Genomic DNA, 19,838 nt, shown 5'->3' with positions numbered 1-19,838 from the left:
TTGTATTTCGTCATTCGCAAATATTTTCGCTTCGTTACATTATAAATGATCTTTTATTGATATTACATCAAATAATTAAGCATCAGTGTGGTTTGTTTACAATCCAATGCTGCAGCAGATATACTATAATCTAGTAGGCAAGTTTACCAGGCATACTACGGCGAAAGCTTAGCTCATTAATATTAATTACGCAACGTGACGTTCATACATCGGGTTTAACTGATTGGCTGAAAAGAATGAAGCTGGCTGTAGTTTGGTGAATATTAATTAGTTCACGCTGCTGGCCTCTGAAGGTTTCCACGCTGTTCTAATTAATATTCATGAGCTAAGGTTTCGCCGTAGTAGCGTTTGTAACTCTGTCCGTGCCTTTTTAGAGCCGAGCGTCTCTACATTTGCAGTTATGGCGGAGCCTTCATCGCCGAGAGATGAAGATGAGTGGCAAGATTTCAACGCTTTCAAGGGCGGAACACAACGGAATAATACTCTTCTGGAGCGCGTTCACGTGAACACTGAAGAGATGTCGCTGTTACTGGATGGCATTTCAGACCGCGAGAGCGCGCTTGAGAACGAGATCATCAAACACTTCGACGAGAAGTTACGATTATGCTTCCAAAATGTAGACTCTAAAACGGACGCAATCTATCCAGTGACGCCAATAAATGAGGATACGACCCTGAAATGTGATGAGTAAGTCAACATAAAGCATGCATTAGAGGAAAATCTGCCACACTGCATGAATGTACATCATCTCGGTTGCTATTGTCATCGATGGACCATTGAACGAATGATGTCAGACAGTAATAACGTGGATGTAATGAATGCATGACATGATGCTGTCTTAAAATGCATTAAGCTTTAATTTGTGTACTTGTGGCATTTACATTGCACTGTTTACAGAGGATAGAGTTTGATTATTAAGATAACGGAATAGTAGAAATGGTCAGCATGTAGAGAATTTCTGTGCATCAGCAGATGTCACGTGACTGGATGTTGTTTACGGTCTCTTGTAAACAGGCATGATTGATCAGACAAACCAAATAAATTGTAAAATCAAACAGTATAGTAATAGTCTAATCATATAGTTGCATGATCCCCTAAAAAGTGTTTGGACTGTTAAAGACAGAAATAACAAAGTGTCACTTATTTCAGAGATATTGCTCAAACACAAGTTTAAGAATAAAAACTGAAATCATGCATCAAAAGCCACTGTATTTTATTTTAAATCTACAGTGGATGGGGAAAAAATGTAGTGAGTAAAAAGCTGTGTTTGCATTTGGCTCACAAACTATTTTTATGGTGCTTTTTCCATTTTTGTTTGTCATTTCTGACATGGTGACTGGAAAAAGCGGTGTGGAGATTCTTTTAAAAAAGGTTTTGTAATTTTCTAGAGTAGAGTTCGTTAAAAGTCATTATTTATTATTTGCAGGTGCTGCTTGGTTTGTTATTATATTGTCTAATGCATATTGTATGGACATTGAAGTAAAATGTAATCAAATTTTTGAATCTGGCCAAATAAATATTCAGATTTGGATGCATATACATGTTTGGGGTTAGCAAAATAAATGAATACTTTCCTTCATCAAGGACACTGATCAAAAGTAACAGTAAAGACATTTATAATGTTACAAAAGATTTCGATTTCAAATAAATGCTGTTTGTTGAACTTTCTATTCATCAAAAAATCCTGTAAAAAAGTATTACGGTTTCCACAGAAATATGAAGACAACTAGACCTTAGTCAGGTTAGACGCCATATTGAATTAAAGGCAGATGGACTGGTCATGAAAATCACATCACGCAAACAGTTTGCAGAAGTTTACTTTGGGCTTAATGAATGCACTGTACTTCCCCTCACAGCCTCACTTTCATTACTGTCAAAAATTAAAATTGGCGCTACCCTGACTAAGGTCTATCAGCTCTTTGGCCCTGTGTACACCTGGTATTAAGATGCATTTTGGTTGATCAGATCACAAGTGGACGATGCTAAATACAGGTGTAAACAGGGTCTAAAACGTCCAGAGCCACTTCCAGAGGTAGAAAACACATTCGACTGTATTGCTTCCGTAGTGTAAACGCTCATGTGATCGAATATGTTCAAACAGCCACAATGGACGCCTGCTCTCCGTCTACTGACCTAACTCATAAACATGGGAAGCGGATTTAAACTTTGTCTGCATTGTAGGAACTGAGCAGACCGGACAGAGATGATTCTAGGGTCATAAATTAAGTGGGCTTCATCCAGTCTAAACTAACTAAAGAACTCCACAGCTGTAAACATCGAACCTTGTGAAGAGGTAATCCCAACTAGAGAAACACCCGACCCAGCTAAGTAATTTATGGCCTTGCAAGCTTCAAAGTGATGAGCCTAGCTATAGGAAGAACGTTGCCAACGTTAGATAGTTTGTAAAAGACAGATTGGTTCGGAGATGGCACAGCTTGAGCCACACAAAGTTAAAAGGACAAGTTCGGTATTTAACGTTTCTGATGAAATCGAACGGTTAAGATTGAAATGTGGACAAATGCTGCTGTCCCGAGAATTTTCGGTTTCTGTGGTAGCACCCCCCCATCTTCACAATGGTTTCATATGGGCACTGGAACAATCATTCATAAAACGCATTAAACTTTAGTTTACAAAGACATGAACCTCACCGAGTGGTCTGGGGTGTTCACTGATATGCTCACACAAAAATCGCTGCAAAAGATGCTTTCCAACAGGTGTTTTACCATTCGGTGTAAAACTGTGGACCTATTTCAAACGCCTCACAACCGGACATTCTTCCGTTGAGAGCTTGAATAATAGACACTCCAGCCCAGTTGGTGGCGATAATGCACCTTTGCCAATGTTTGGATAGCGTAGCCTACGATACCACGACTGTAAGACTGCAGAAAGAATACAAACAACCCCATTTCCATCTCCGGTGGTGGAGTAATACCGTACCTCACAGAACATCCAATACAGGGCAATGGAGTTGGACACAAACTACAATAAAAACCTGTTGGAAAGCATCTTTTTCAGCGATTTTTGTGAAATTTAATGCGTTTTATGAATGATTCTTTCATATGCACCTATGAAACCATTGTAGAGGTGTAGTTGGGGGGTGCTAACACAGAAACCGAAAATTCTCAGGACAGCAGCATTTGTCCAAATTTCAATCTTAACCGTTCTGTTTCATCAGAAAACAGGGCTTTAAGTGTAAAATACCGAACTTGTCCTTTAACACCAGAGGTTGTTTGACCCCCAGACATAGACCCTCCCCTGGAAGAAATCAGAACAGAAGTGGAAAAAAGAGGCGGATTAAAACACCAGGCGTAAACGGGAATGTGTTCTTCGTCTACTTGTGATCCAGTCGACCAAAGCGCATTAGAAAACCTCTTAATACTAGGCCATAAACAGGGGCCGGTTTCACAAAGCTATTTAAGACCGCTCTATAGCGTTAGACAAGTCTAAAATTTGCTCATAGACTAGTCTAATGCAAGTTAGACTGTTTCACAAAAATAAAGATTGACTTAATTTAGACCAAAAAAATTAGACACCTTAACCCAGGCTAACTCAGGTCTAAGACTCTGTTACCTTGGCAACCAGCAGTAACAATCAGTTACATTACACACAGCCAAAAGAAAAGGGAAAATGGCTGTTAATTTGTGGTTTGCTGGCGGCGTTATGGAGAGAGCTATGAGAAGGGTAAGGGTTTTTAGGGTATTTCCTCTTAAATACTTATTTTTTGGCATCTTGTAACATGTTTTTTTATCTTTTCTGTACGTCTTGAACGCTCCGCTCAATGGTCGGATTAACGCTGTTAACAGTCAATCTTTTTCCAAATTAAACATTTCTTCTTGTTACTACTGTGGCGAAGGACGGCCGAGGGATGTGAGAGAACGGCGCGAGGTCGGTAGTGCGATTGCTAATGAGCAACACCTGTGAAGCACACTGGTCTCGCATCTCTCACGGAGGAGCGGAAGCATAAAGGAGGAGCGACGACGTTGATGATCGAGAGAGGAACAGGCCTGTATTTTATTTGTGTTTGGTTTTTGTATTTGTATTTTATTTTAGCCAGCAGTCGTCCGCGAGGGGCTGCTGGCGGTATTTTGGTTTGTTTATTTTATTTTAAATAAAGTATATTTTGATTGTTCGCCGGTTCCCGCCTCCTTCTTCCCTGAACATTGCTACACTGGTGCCGAAACCCAGGAAGAGGGAGGAACGCACTGTCAGAGAGTCCTCGCCGCTGTGGGGAATCCGCGGTGCCATCGAGCATGGTGCGCGAGTTGCCGCCGCTCGCCTTGGGCCGGAGCCTGCTGCCATCCGCCGGGTAGGGGAGGAGCAGGGAGCGGGGGACTCCTGCCGTCTGCCCGAGAGCCCAAGGAGCCGTTGCCGTCCACCGGGCGGCGGAGGAGTGTCGAGCCGTCCACCGAGGGCTAACCAGCGTCACCGCCAGGCACCGCGGAGGAGATCGTCCAGCAGGTGGAGGACCATGATGGCAGCGCGTTGTGGGAACCGGACCAAGTTTTTTTGTTTTTTTTCTCCCCTCTCTCGATCTGTCGCTCCTCATGCTTCCGTCTCCGTGTCCCTCGGCTTGTCGGTCCATACCCCCCAGGGATCGCCGCCGCCGGGGGGGAGTAGGCACAGGCTCGTGGGTACCCCACGGCCTGTGAGGGGCGATGGGGGTATGTGGCGAAGGACGGCCGAGGGTCGTGAGAGAACGGCGCGAGGCCGGTGGTGCGATTGCTAATGAGCAACACCTGTGAAGCACACTGGTCTCTCGCATCTCTCACTGAGGAGTGGAAGCATAAAGGAGGAGCGACGACGTTGATGATTGAGAGAGGAACAGGCCTGTATTTTAGTTGTGTTTGGTTTTTGTATTTGTATTTTATTTTAGCCAGCAGTCGTCCGCGAGGGGCTGCTGGCAGTTATATTTATTTTCGGTAGCCAGCAGTCGTCCGCGAGGGGCTGCTGGCGGTATTTTGGTTTGTTTATTTTATTTTAAATAAAGTATATTTTGATTGTTTGCCGGTTCCCGCCTCCTTCTTCCCTGAACATTGCTACAACTACATCCTCCGCAAGTAAAATGTCCTTGTAACTGTTATACTCCTATAACAAACACATATTTTCTGCCGGGGTAAACTGCACTGAGCGGTTGAATGCGCTTACTCGATCCGCCATGTTTTTTGTTTTGAAAAGTGTCTTATTTTACCCAGAATGCATTGCAGTGTAGTCCTAATTAAGATAGTCAGAGTCTTAAGTGCTATGTGCAACGTTCTGATTTAGATATCTATCTGAACTCTGACTATCTACTATATCTTCTAAGCCATAGTCAAAGTCTATCTTTGTGAAACCGGCCCCAGAGCCTTTTTTGGTCATATACTCTTTTTTTTTTCTTCTTCTCTATGAAGGATCTGGAATGCTCTCACTGACAACTATAGCAACGTCATGCCAGTGGACTGGAATCAGTCTCGAGTCAGATCGCTTCACCTCTCAACGCTGAGCCTTGAAGACAGACCGGTGAGTCTAAATCCAGAACCTGTGTTTGTGCTGTTAACTCCCAATGATGGGATTCACAGCACGTTAACGCTTGCTCCATGTCATTCCCTCAGCGGGTGGGGGGGGTGAACCTGGATCTGTCTGATGACGAGGACCTGAGAGAGCAGATGGACATGCACTCCATCATCGTGTCCTCTATCATCGAGGAGCCGCTGCTCACTGCTGAACAGGTGTGGACATGAGATTCACTCATCACTGCTGGCCAGAAGACATACTATATTAATTATTTATAGCATATATAGCATTTTACGACAAAATTCAAAATGGCTGATGCCCAAAATGGCCGATATTGGAAAATTGGGTATCGTTCGACTCACCATGCAGCACCAAATCTAAAGAGACCAGTTTTGTGATTGGCCAAACCGTTCAGAAGTTATAAGCAAAAAGAGCCATTTTTCATATCTCATGACCTCTAGGTGGCACTGCACCGAAACTGTGGAAGTAGCCTCAGGTCATGGTTGTCATAACACACACCAAATTTGGTCAGCATTGCGGAGATATAGTCTCACGTTCATTTTGGCGTGCTCTTCGTCAAATTCGTTTGCGCGTTATTCAAGAACGTTTTGACGAATCGACTTGAATTCCATAACTTTTTATCTGGTTACATTTTTGGGAAAATCTGAGAAACGGCCAAGGAGGAGTTGGGAAAAAGTAGGGGTTTTTTTTCTGAAAATTCAATATGGCAGAAAAATGTTCATGACGGAACGGTTCAAAAGCTATTCTACAGAACAGTTAAAAAATGTATTAGCACAAACGTAATTAAAAAATTTGGACGGTTGGTAGCGCTTGAGGGATTGAGTTAGAGACTCAAAATTGCTGTGGTGATAGTTCATACTGTCCTCTATCTGTGTGCCAAATTTCATAACTTTCCCGAAAGCGGTTCTATGGGTGGCTATATGGCGCTTTTCCACTGCATGGTACGGCTCGGTACGGCTCAGTACGGTTCGACTCGGCGCGGCACGGCTCGGTTCGCTTTAGCTCGGTTGCTTTTCCACTGCAGTTAGTACCGCTTCAAAGTGGGTGGGATTATGACTGATCGTTATAGTTTATCCGCTCCTCGGCTACAAACAAGAGGAACGTGTGCGCTTCTCGTCCACTGACCACGATTCAGCCATTTCTTTTTTGGAACCTTTTTTTCTTCAAGCAAGTCAAGCAAGTAGTTTTAAAACAGGTGCTACAGCAGTGGCTGCTACTGGCTATTCAAATCTAGCTGGTTTGATGTCTTGCAAATACAATGACGCTGGTAGTGACGATTCTGTCTGTCTGACCAATCAGTGATCTACAGTGCTTTCACGTCACATTTTAGTATCGGTACGGTACACTTGGAACCTCAACAGAGGTGGTACCATTTAAAGCGAGCCGAAGCGAGCCGTACCATACCATGCAGTGGATAAGCGCCACAGGTGAGCCGTACCGAGCCGAGCCGTACCGTACCATGCAGTGGAAAAACGCCAAAGCGTGCCGTACTGAACCGAACCGTACCGTACCATGCAGTGGAAAAGCGCCAATAGACTCTAGCGAAGGAGAAGAAGAACGCCGATGATTGCAATCGGTCCTTTGCCCCTAAATATTCACATACAAATCGGTCAGTTTAACTTTATAAGAGTTCACAATATTACAGTTTTTACTCCATTTTTAATCAAATAAATGTAGCCTTGGTGAGCAAAAAACTATTCTTTCAAAAAACTTGTTTTAAAAATCTTACCAACCCACAACAGAACAGCAGTGTGCTGTATATCTGCTGTTTGCAGGTTATTGAGGAGATAGAGGAGCTGATGCAGGACTCACCAGAGATGGTTTCGGAGCAGAAAGCTTCACACTCAGACCTCTCATTCATCTCTCAGAAGAGCGTCAGGTCTCACAGCGGCCAGATCTACCAGGACAGTGAGTACGTCCCTCTGGAAGACGCGTTTGGTGGTTCATATGCACCAACGCTGTATTATCTAAATGTCATAATCATTTGTTAACAAACAAGTATTAGGGCTGCACAATATATCAAAATTATCGAAATATCGCAAATTTATATATCGCAACATGCATATCGCAACGGCTTGCAATAACTGGGGTCATGCACAAAAGACAAAGAGAAAATCACTCACTGCTCTTGGTTGAATAACTTTTGTACTTTTAATAAGAATCAGTATATATTTAATTCATACAGTGAAAACTAAGCAGTGTTTTATTTTTACATTTGATTATTCAGTTTCTGTTAAATAAACCTAATGTAGGATAACCTGAAACCCTGTGGTTTACACTGATGTTAACATAACACTTCTTATGCTGCAGTAAAACACTGTTCACTTTCAGAAGTTACAGGTATAACTATACGTATGTAGGTTATATTATTTTAAATATATTTTTAAGGTAATTGAAGTTTATTTTACACACTTTAAGCATATAGTATCAAATATCGCATTATATAATGAGTTATCGCATATTGCATTTTTCTTCAATATCGTGCAGCCCTAACAAGTATGCATTACTTCCATGAGCTCATTGTATCTGCTTTAAAATACTACGTTGTTTAAATTAATACATTTTAGCTCACTGTGATTTTGTATATGTACATTTCTGAAATCACGTTTCATTTTATGTGTATTTATTGTCTGTAAGGGCAGCTATGCACTTTTGAGTCCATGACAAATTTCCCCTAGGGGACAATAAAGTATATTCTATTCTATTCAAATACATAACTTAGACAGTTACCTCTGATAACAGATCACTCTATATTGTAATGTGGACTCAAAGCTGCTTTGAAATGATGTGTATTGTGAAAAGCGCTATAGAAATAGAGGTGAACTGAATTGTTGAAAGTGTGCGTTCTCTCCAGGAGTGAAGCTGATGTGTGTAGAGGAGCTGAACGACGAGCTGGAGGAAGTGGAGACGGTCATACGTGGATATTCAGAGGAGCTGGTCCAGCATCTGGCCATGAGGGACGAGCTGGAGTTTGAGAAGGAGGTGAAGAACAGCTTCATCTCGGTTCTCATCGACGTGCAGAACCGACAGAAGGAGCACCGAGAGATGCTGAAGAAGAAGAGGAGGGTGAAGACCGTGTCTGGATCAGAGAGTCTGCCGTCTTCTGTGAGTAGCAGGAGTCATTAGATCGGGCAGTTTAGTGGAAGCATTTGTGTTGTTGTTGTTTTTAGGCGTTTCACACACACTTCAAAATCAAAATTGACCCCAATAATTTTCTTAAAGGGATAGCCACCCAAAAAATTATCCCATAATTTGCTCATCCTCAAGGCATCCTAGGTGTATATGACTTTGTTCTTTCAGCCAAACACAATCAGACTTATATTAAAAAATATCCTGACCCCCCTAAGTTTTATAATGGGAGTGAATGCGTTTTCGTAAGAAAAATATCCATATTTATAACTTTATAAACTATAATCACTGGCTTCTGGTAAGTGAGTCCGCAGAAGAGTGACCCCTGAAGCTTGGAGGAGCCCGGATATTTTTTTTCTATAACTAAATATATATTCAATCATGCATATATCTGTTAGCTGACTGTGTTGCATTTTGAAGCCAGTCACATTCGTTCCGGTAAACAACGCTCACTTTTCACTATGTAACTAACAGCCAGTGGATAAAATCATGTCCCACCCTGTTATTGTCGTGTTCAATAAGCTTTTCCACTCAGAAATGCATTACACTATTGTGTTAAAATCAGTCATAACTTCAGATTCATGCTGACTTCAAAGGGTTAGTTTAAACCCATACGACACAAATTAAGATATTTTTTATATTTTTGTCCATTCAAGTACACACAAGCAAAATGATCAAGCTTCAAAAAGTTAATGTTAAAAGTAATCTATACGAATCAAGCGATTTATCTCAAGTCTTCTGAAGTGAAATGGTCGCTTTTTATGATGGACAGATTTTATTTAGACTTTTATTATGAACTTTGATCAAGGCAAGGCAAGTTTATTTATATAGCACATTTCATACACTACGGCAATTCAAAGTGCTTTACATAGAAAGGAATACAAATAATCACAAAATAAAAGGAAGGATAGATGAAACAGTTATTCAAAATGCTTTACATAGAAAGGAATTAAAAATAATCACACTATGGCAATTCAAAGAGCTTTGCATAGAAAATAAACAAAATAAAAGCAAGGGAAATTAAAACCATAAAGGAATTAAAAGAGAATTGGAGTGAAATTAATTAAAGTAGTAAAAAGATGATACATAGAATAAACTTTTCATCTGGCAAAACACCAGTGTATCTTATTTTGAATATAGTTTTACTCTGACACTGTGTCTGTGGTGTTTATTCGGCGTGATCTAAGAATACCGTTCGACCAGGGCCGGATTAACATAAGGGCTAGGTGGGGCTGAGAAGTTATTGGAAAACAAGATCAAGAAGTTATTGGAAAATGTGCCTGACTGATATAATTCACCGCCCAATCAAATTAACTCTACAATTTGCGCCATGACGTTGAGAAACGCCTCTTTTCGTTATGCTTTCATGATAGAACATGGGTATAAATCGACTCGCTACAGTGCAAAAATTATGAAAAAAAGTGATAGTGGTGCACAAAAAAGCAAAAACTCAAAAAGACAGAAAAGGGATGCAAAAATTCCTAAACTAACTAAATACTTTGGTTCACTTTCATCCGTGCCCGTGGAAGACCCCGAGTGCAGCGGCAGCAGCCCACAGTTAGCTTCACCCTCCTGTGTCGTCACCGATCCACGTGTTTTATTCGTCGAAGAAGGTAAACAAGTAGCTGAAGTAAGTTAATGAGTAGTTAAAGCTGCAGTAGGGAGTTTTGAGAAAAATGTTGACCTGGCCTGAAAATTTGAACAAGCACAACTTACAGGTCCAACCCCCTTGCTCTCTGCTGCGCTACAGCTCCTCCCTCCACAGCTCCTCCTCCACAGCTCCTCCCTCTACAGCTCCTCCCCCACAGCTCCTCCCCCACAGCTCCTCCTCCACAGCTCCTCCCTCTACAGCTCCTCCCCCACAGCTCCTCCTCCACAGCTCCTCCCTCCACAGCTCCTCCCTCCACAGCTCCTCCTCCAAAGCTCCTCCCTCCACAGCTCCTCCTCCACAGCTCCTCCCTCCACAGCTCCTCCCTCCACAGCTCCTCCTCCACAGCTCCTCCTCCACAGCTCCTCCCTCCACAGCTCCTCCCTCACAGCTCCTCCCTCACAGCTCCTCCCCCAAAGCTCCTCCCTCCACAGCTCCTCCCCCACAGCTCCTCCTCCACAGCTCCTCCCCCACAGCTCCTCCTCCACAGCTCCCTTTCCACAGCTCCTCCCCCACAGCTCCTCCCCCACAGCTCCTCCCTCCACAGCTCCTCCCCCACAGCTCCTCCCTCCACAGCTCCTCCCCCACAGCTCCTCCCCCACAGCTCCTCCCCCCACAGCTCCTCCCTCCACAGCTCCTCCCCCACAGCTCCTCCCCCACAGCTCCTCCCCCACAACTCCTCCCCCACAGCTCCTCCCCCACAGCTCCTCCCTCCACAGCTCCTCCCTCCACAGCTCCTCCCTCCACAGCTCCTTCCTCCACAGTTCCTCCCCCCACAGCTCCTCCCTCCACAGCTCCTCCCCCACAGCTCCTCCCCCACAGCTCCTCCCCCACAACTCCTCCCCCACAGCTCCTCCCCCACAGCTCCTCCCTCCACAGCTCCTCCCTCCACAGCTCCTCCCTCCACAGCTCCTTCCTCCACAGTTCCTCCCTCCACAGCTCCTCCCTCCACAGCTCCTCCCCCACAGCTCCTCCTCCACAGCTCCTTCCCCACAGCTCCTCCTCCACAGCTCCCTTTCCACAGCTCCTCCCCCACAGCTCCTCCCCCACAGCTCCTCCCCCACAGCTCCTCCCTCCACAGCTCCTCCCCCACAGCTCCTCCCTCCACAGCTCCTCCCTCCACAGCTCCCCCCTCCACAGCTCCTCCCTCCACAGCTCCTCCCCCACAGCTCCTTCCTCCACAGCTCCTCCCCCACAGCTCCTCCCCCCACAGCTCCTCCCTCCACAGCTCCTCCCCCACAGCTCCTCCCCCACAGCTCCTCCCCCACAACTCCTCCCCCACAGCTCCTCCCCCACAGCTCCTCCCTCCACAGCTCCTCCCTCCACAGCTCCTCCCTCCACAGCTCCTCCCTCCACAGCTCCTCCCCCACAGCTCCTCCCCCACAGCGGAGCCTGCCGTGAACACACTGGCTAGTAAGCAGGACCACCGATTACGGCGGATTATAAACAGTTATGGAACATTCACTAATAGGGACGAAACTTCAACAATATGCTTTACATTGACTATGGCCTGCCCATACTTTGACTACAAACTTGGTCCTCAAATCATTATGTATTTTGCAATACATGTAACTTTATAACGTTGCACTCTTTCTATAAGTTATAAATAGCTAGTAAGATAAACGTTAAAGCATTAGTTCACTTTTAAAAAAACTTTTGCTGGTAATTTACTCACCCCCATGTCAATTTACTAACCCCCAAGATGTCCATGTCTTTCAGTCGAAAAGAAATTAAGGTTTTTGATGAAAACATTCCAGGCTTTTTCTCCATATAATGGACTTCAATAGGACACAAACATTTCAAGAACCAAATGACAGTTTCAGTGCAGCTTCAAAGGGCTTTAAACGATACCAGACGATGAATAAGGGTCTTATCTAGCGAAACGATCGGTCATTTCAAAAATAAATAAAAAAACTTTAAGTTTTATAAGCACAAATGCTCGCCTTGCTCTGTTCTGTCATGCACGTTCGTGATCCTGTTCGAACTCGTTCATCAAAATGAACAAATCTTTTTTCGAGTCATTTCGTTCGTTGAATGAACGAAATGACTCAGAAAAAGACTCGTTCAAAATGAACATTCTTTTTTCAAAAAAGATTTGTTCATTTGGATGAACGAGTTCGAACAGGAGAGTCACGAACGACGGTACGCGCTCGCGCTGTGCAAGAGAGGGGTGATCAGCGCGTACACGAGCGTGATTGACACTGCTAAGACATTCCTCCTGGCTCTGATTGGTTGTTTCTGACCGGGAGCGGTGTATTTCTGCAAATGGCAGTAGGACCACAGGAGGAGCCAGAAGAGCTTGATTTTTTCACAGATTATCTGTCTCATATTCTCAGTACATAATGACAGTTTTAACAAATAATTGTTTACAAAAGTTACCTACTGCAGCTTTAAGCACTATTTGGTAATTGTTTCTCGTGGATCGTAAGGTATTTTCAGTATTTATAGGGGCTAGCCGGTGATTTTTATTGCAGTCCGAATCCAGAATGTCAGTGTTTTTTCTCCCACCACTCACCCGTGTAAAAATCTTCCACGTTTTTTATATTATTATTTTTTTTTAAAAGCCGAATTACTTTTTTTTGACGAACATCAAGGTCCAATATCCAAGGTCTACATGGGCATTTTTGCCCCGATGAGTTTTTGTCTTATTGTAATATTAGATAATATAAAATGATGTGATATATTCACAAGTAAAACCGCAGTTTTCCCCAAATATCAGCACAATTGCTAATGTGATTTATGTTATGCAACAATAAATGATTTGACCAATAAGTTAACATTGAGAGTTACGTTTTGGTTTATCGTCACTTCGCCGATGAAAATTCCAAAATGAAACCACAACAGAAACAATCTCTGAAACTGATAGTGGGGATTCGTTACTGGATAATCCGCGTTTTGGACAAATCCATTAATTTAATGATTAAATGACTCCTTGTTTGCTTCGTTGTTGAATCAAACAGCCGTTTGAACAAATTGGTTGAATGAATGACTCGATTATTAAAACAGTGACTGGATTTTAATGATATCATAAAGGATTTCTGCTCTGCTAAAGCTAGAAAAAAAGACAATTTAACTGTAAGACCCTATGTAAAAGGAAAGTGATAAAAAAAGAAAATTCTGTCATTTACTCACCTCATGTTGTTCAAACTGAAAGAATTTCTTTCTTACGCTGAACACAAAAGAAGATATTTTATATAGTGTTAGTAACCAGACAGTTTACGGTAGTCATTGACTTAATAATATATTTTTCCTACTATGGAAGTCAATGAGTGCCGTCAACTGTCTGGTTACCAACATTCTTTAAAATATCATCTTTTGTGTTCAGCAGAAGAAAGAAATTCATACAGGTTTTGAACAACATGAGGGTGATGTTGTTGAACTGTCCCTTTAAATTATTCATGGTTAAGTACTTATTAAGGAAGTATGACTGAAGTATGAGTAATGTTTTTTGCTGATTTGGCAACCTTTATGTTTTTGAGTTCATATCTGGAGTAAATGCACTTCTGGAAGGGGAGGGGGTAAAAATGTTTTATCAATAAAAGGTTCCCAAAATGAACCAAGAAATTATGTGGAGTAATTTTTATCCTGATATTCTATATCAAAATTTTCCTGTCATAAGATGTTTATATTAGGTTATATTATAACACGTTTCTGCATAACAGGGATTCTGTTCATACACCGTTTATGTCATAGCACTATGATTGTTATTTGTTTATACAAAATAAGATTTACTGCAATGCTTTTTTCCCCCTTAGTTGATCAGAAGAAAAGTGGATGTTACTTACTTGTTCAGACATTATTTTCTGTTGAAAATTCTAATATTGGTCATACTTCCAAAAAGTTTAATGTGTGATTGAGGATGCCCGTATCCACACCGGCGCGGTGATTAACAGCCGCACACTCACATCAAAACATTGGTTACATCCGCGCTGTTTCATGCCGATGTACAACCCACGTAAAGTTGATAATTCCGCAAATAACTGCAATTGCAGTTTTCGAACAGAGATGGCGACAAAGAGGAAAAGCTACGGACTGCAGCTTTAATAACAATAAAAAAATATTTATTGCGGTAGAAGACTGTGGCGTGGCAATCAGATGAAAGGGGGCCCTTGGTGTTGCTATTGCCCCAGGGCCCTAAATCCTCTTAATCCGGGCCTGCGCTCGACGTCTGATCAACACAAACAAAGAGCTCATCAAAAATGGTGTTCAAGCTCAACATGCGCTTAAGGTTTAGTTTACCATATTCCATGTTCCCATCTCAACCCTGAAACACGATATCCGATCACAAGTAGCTACTGGTCTGGAAACACATTTGAGATGTCAATCCCAATCCCTTTCTTTTTTCCTCAATTACCTCTTGCTGCAGTTGATGTGATTTTATTTCCTCGTTCACTCTTGTTCTTGCTGTCTCTTTCTCTTCTTTCCTCTATTCTGTGCTTGTAGCGCTTCAGCATGGAGGGCATCTCTACTGCCATTCAGAATGGTTTTCGGCACACTTTTAGGAATGGGGGCGGTGAGAAACAGGTGCTATTCCTCTCGGTTCCTCTTCTCTTCTGAGACTGTCCAATCTGCTCGTAAAATCAGCTCTAGTATGTTATCAGCTGAAGTCTAGTGAGTTGGATACTCGGATATCTTCTTTTGGGCCATTATAGACATGCTCTCAATCCTAAGGCTGATTTGGATTAGTAGCAAAATTATGCTTGATTAGAAGTAAAATAATGCTGTATCGGGCCAGTATTGGTGGAAAATGTAGCTGATGGAAATATTAATTTATTCAGAGCTGGGAATAAATGAAATATTGGTGTTTATAGTTTACACTGTTACTATGGACCCTTTTCACAGTTACTTACGTCATACACTCCTGGAAAAAAAATAAGCCAAGTCAATAATGGCTAAACACTAAGCTTTTCATTGTCTTAGCCAGTGGCGTGCACAGACCTCCTCAGGGGCGGCAGCACAAAAAAAAGAGTTCCTTGTTTTTTTGTATTTTTATCCTTTATTTCCTTGGCATTCTATGAAAAGATGATATAGAATGCATAACACATCAAACGGAAATAGGGAAATTATTATAATATTACTAAATATTATTTACGTTTACCAAACAAAACGGTGAGAATCAAGAAGGTAATTATGAGGAAATCATGTTTAGTTTTGTTGATGTTGTAAATGTTATGTATTATATGCATATATAGTGTTAGCTATCATGAAATCCGTACCACTTTACAATAAGGTTTCATTAGTTACATTTGTTAACATGAACTAATAATGAACTGCACTTCTACAGCATTTATTAATCTTAGTTAATATTGATTTCAGCATTTACTAAAACATTATTAAAATCAAAAGTTGTATTTTGTTAACATTAGTTAATGCACTGACTGTGAAATAACATGAACAAACAATTAACAGGTGTATTATTATTAACTAAGATTAACAAATACAGTAACAAATGTGTTGCCCATGGTTAGATCATGTTAGTTCATATGAATAATAAACAAATTAACCTTATTGTAAAGTTTTACTATGATATCAAAGATATAAATTCCTTACAATTTAGAGTTGGACATGGACTTAAGAATTCATTTCACTAGATGTATTTCCTCAAGCTAATAACACTCGCCTTGGATAAAAACGAATGACATTGTCAGACTCAGAATGCGGCTGAAATAGTGTTATACTTTTATTTTAGGTAAGCATAACTCGCATGCTGCCGCAACTTTTACAGTAGCATGATAGGATAAATGTAGCTTTTCCATGCTTAAAATATGTTTTTATATAATATTTTTTTGTATTATTATTGTAAGTGGCAATAAGTAGCAGTAAGTGTATTGTTATCAATTATACAATTAATTATTATTTACAATTATCAGAGAGGGGCACAATACATTCTGAATATTCCCACAAATGAAAAGTTGTTATCTAAAGACGAATGATCAGATGTTATTTTTCAACAAGACAATGGCCAAAGAAACCAGAACTGGCTTGAGATCAAGTCCATCAGGCTCATGTTTTGGCTGGTCAGAGTCCAGATTTGAACCCTATAGTGAATATTTTGTCTCACATTAAACTCAAACGAACTGTTTTCAACTACTCGTGAACTGTTTGAAGCCATTCACATTGAGTGGAAAAACACAGACTCTTCCTGTAAATATCTGTCTGCAAGTTGGGAAAGGCTAATCCGTGCTAGGTTACTTTATCTGCAGTATATTGTGCAATTCTTGCTCATTTCCTGACCAGTGATTTGTGATTAAAATGGTTAAGATCATTAAAAGGCCATTCAATATTTTGCCACTTTAGCAGTGTAGTTAGGTCAACTTCTATAGTGGTGAACAGAAACTACAGCAAAGACCATTTTTGTATTCCCATTTGATCCGATAGCAAAAGAAAAAGTCCTCACTGGAGTTTCTGGGACTTTCCAAGAGCCAAAAAAATAATAATATCGAGAGCTTGATTACAGTAGTCAGAAGAGAGAAACATGTCAAATTTGCACTCATTCAATCAGGCGTTGCATAAGATAATATCACACAGCAGCTTTCCTGTTATTTCAATTATTAATTAATAATTTTATTTTAATGTAAAACAAAATATAGTGTTAGAGTGTAATACAATATATATATATATATATATATATATATATATATATAGTGGTTAAAGTGAGATTTGGTAGGTGGGGGAACCCTCTAATTTTGTGTAGGTGCAACAGGGAAAAATGACTCACCGTGGGACAACAAATTGAGTATCGTGGTATAGCAATACTTTCTGGGACAAGAGTGTCACTGTGGCACCACATATCACAATACTTATTTACTTGATATTTTAATGGTTTTATTTTGGTCTATCAACATTGATATGATGACGATATTATATTAAAATTGCTGAACACTGGGCCAAAAATTGAGCCCTGGTATTGTAGCCACATGAGCCCACATAACCCCCGACCCCCCACAGCCATGTGCATGTAAATGTGAGGTAGTTAGGGGGGTTCGGGGGCATCCTCCGAGATACTTTTGATTTCTCTGACCTACATATGTGCAATTTAAGACTTTTGAAGGCCATAAAAATGGATAGTAAATAGCTTTAAAACCATGTCAGTGTGCATTAGATTAATTGTCAATACCTGCTCTCTCATCTTAATCTTTATTTTTATCTCAGTCTCCTTATCCTGTCGTATTTCTTCCACCTCCTAAAGCTTTTTAAAGCATTTTCGTCTGTGTCAGTGAAGAAAGTAAACATAGGCTCAACTGATGATTTTTATGAATAATTTTCTTAGATAAGTTAATTTACTCAAGGCTACCAGGTCAGCATTGCCAATAAGAACCTTCTGCAAGCTTTGGAATTTGAAAAGTAATTTTAAATAATACAAATTATAGGCTACGTTTAACGCAGTTGGTGAAATTGGCAGACGTTCCCTCAGGCATGCGTTGTGGAAACGCGTCAAAGCATTCTCAGGTATAAATATCAGAGGTGTCAAGTCCAGGTTCAGAAAGTAAAATTCCTCCTCAGTATTTTGTTCCAATCACCTGGATTTGCTAATTAGCACAGTTTTTCAGCCAGGAGACAGAACTAATTAGTGAAATCAGCTGGCTGAGTTAATGGGTGGAATAAACATATGGCAGGACTTTTATTTTCTGACCCCTGGAATTGACGCCTCTGATAAATATGCAGCATTAATGCACGGACCGGTGATTTTGAACGAATATTTAATGTCAATAATGGTTACATAATATTAAAACTAATCCTGTTATTGATATCTTTGTAAGACTGCCGACCCTATAGAACAGTGGCAAGGGAAAGCAATGTCCGACGAAATATCGAACATTAAACTAACTTTACCGCGCTCAACCACCGTGAGTGCACTTCATGCATTTATAATCACTCGCGTTCAGCGGGGAGGAAGGGAGGTTGGTCGGACAGTCGGTCCATCTCGGGACCAGCGAGATTCGTTGAGATTAATGAATCTATTTATTTAATAATTTATCTGAGGTGCCGGAACGCTCCGGACCGTTCCCGCACACTTTAACCCTTGTATGTGTATATATATATATATATATATATAAACGTACTAGCTAGATTTACAATATTAACTGTTGAAAAGTGCTCTGTGAAAAGGGTCAAAATAAAACGGTTCTTAAAAAAAGATGAAATATGCTATTTGTTTACACGCATGTCATGTGACCATTAACCGTCATCGGAGAACCATCAACATGCACATGTGTTGTTACATTTTTGAAATATTTACTTAATATATCAAAGTGACTTTTTTAGGTAATTAATGTAGGTCAAAAGGAGTTTTTGCCTTGACCCTGTTATTGTATATGTAATGCTTTATCTGAGTTATTTAAGGGTACATTTAAATGCAAACGATATACAAAATACGTAATGCTTTTGTAGTTTACACAGAGACAATAACGGTATCATTTTCATAAACTTGGACTTTGAATCCCATTTTCAGTATAGTTTGTGTTTTCACACCCCAAATCATCGTTGTCGTGTAAATCAACGGCCAAAACATGAAAAGTTTTCAGTTTTTAGTTGAAAATGGTTTCGGGTGTTCAGTTTACTTTGTTGTATTTAGTGTAAAAGTGTCTGTACAAGTAATGTGTTTATAGAGATCCTTATTGTCTTAAATACTGACATACAATCTGATTATACATTTTAAAAAGTTAAAAATAGTTTTCCCAACACTGTGCAGAGAGAGTGAACACACACTGTTTTGAGACACATCCCATCATGCAGTGGCATGTTTAACCCGTCTCATCTGTGCTCATCTTTTATTCAGTGTGTAACAACGGTAATCCCGTACGAGAGGAAGGACGGGCCGCCATCAGTCCAAGACCTGCAGATCTTTACCAAAAGTGAGACCAAGTGCTCGATTTCAAACGAATGCCCTGCTTTCTGCTACAAGTTGTCAATAGTATATAAATCTTGACCTTTCATTGTTAACGTTCACTTTTCTGCAGTTTTAGAAGCCATGAGAGACGACAGTGATAAAGTCCCAAGCCTCCTCACAGACTACATCCTCAAAGGTAACAACACTCAACTAACAGATATGCCTAATTTAAGAATAGTGATGACGTATTTTTGTAGGCCAACTCGTAAGTTCACGTCACATTGGTTCCCTCGACAATAAACCAATAGGATTTTTCCATTGACTTTTGGATTATTGCTGAAAATATAAGCTCTGTGACAAACAAAAGTTCACGATCCTTACACGTTTTGTTCATCATGATAAGCTTCACAAATGAACCCTACTATAAAATAATATTTTTTTACCTTCATTTTACCAGGAAATTCCCATAAAAAAATAAAAAGTAAAAAGAATATGTAGGCCTATATTGATATAAAATTTAAATTAAATTGTCAAGTTATTGTGTGATTACTAAAATGGGCTAGTGGCGCTCGGCCGTGACGTTCAAGTTCAGATCCGTTAGAAACACGACATGGATCGGTGGATAGCAACAGGTTCTTCATCAGGGCTCTCAAGTGTCACACATTGAGCGTGACAGTCACTCATTTCGATCTTTTGTCACGCACTCCCGCCACACATTGT

At 40.9% G+C, this 19,838-nt stretch overlaps 1 protein-coding gene across 4 annotated transcripts in view; it reads left to right on the top strand.

Moving 5' to 3' along the window:
- The first annotated feature begins 302 nt into the window (after positions 1-302).
- fez2a (fasciculation and elongation protein zeta 2a) overlaps positions 303-19,838 on the top strand; it is a 25,120-nt gene continuing 5,584 nt past the window's right edge. For 2 of the 4 annotated variants that reach the window (XM_077205897.1, XM_077205887.1), the window contains exons 1-8: positions 334-687; positions 5,388-5,496; positions 5,589-5,705; positions 7,287-7,419; positions 8,366-8,616; positions 14,732-14,812; positions 19,068-19,143; positions 19,249-19,314. In XM_077205897.1, the coding sequence (XP_077062012.1) occupies positions 401-687; positions 5,388-5,496; positions 5,589-5,705; positions 7,287-7,419; positions 8,366-8,616; positions 14,732-14,812; positions 19,068-19,143; positions 19,249-19,314 (1,120 nt within the window). In that variant the 5' untranslated portion in view covers positions 334-400. Of the gene's footprint in view, positions 688-5,387; positions 5,497-5,588; positions 5,706-7,286; positions 7,420-8,365; positions 8,617-14,731; positions 14,813-19,067; positions 19,144-19,248; positions 19,315-19,838 lie in introns of all 4 variants that reach the window. The other 2 variants (XM_077205909.1, XM_077205902.1) reach the window with 2 other exon arrangements.

This window comes from Siphateles boraxobius, unplaced genomic scaffold, assembly GCF_051911475.1.
Source record: "Siphateles boraxobius isolate OS27281-9 unplaced genomic scaffold, OSU_SipBor_1 12, whole genome shotgun sequence".
Classification (NCBI taxonomy): Eukaryota; Metazoa; Chordata; class Actinopteri; order Cypriniformes; family Leuciscidae; genus Siphateles; species Siphateles boraxobius.
The sequence above is the reverse complement of the archived record's forward strand: the minus strand, read 5'-3'. Positions and strand labels throughout refer to the sequence as shown.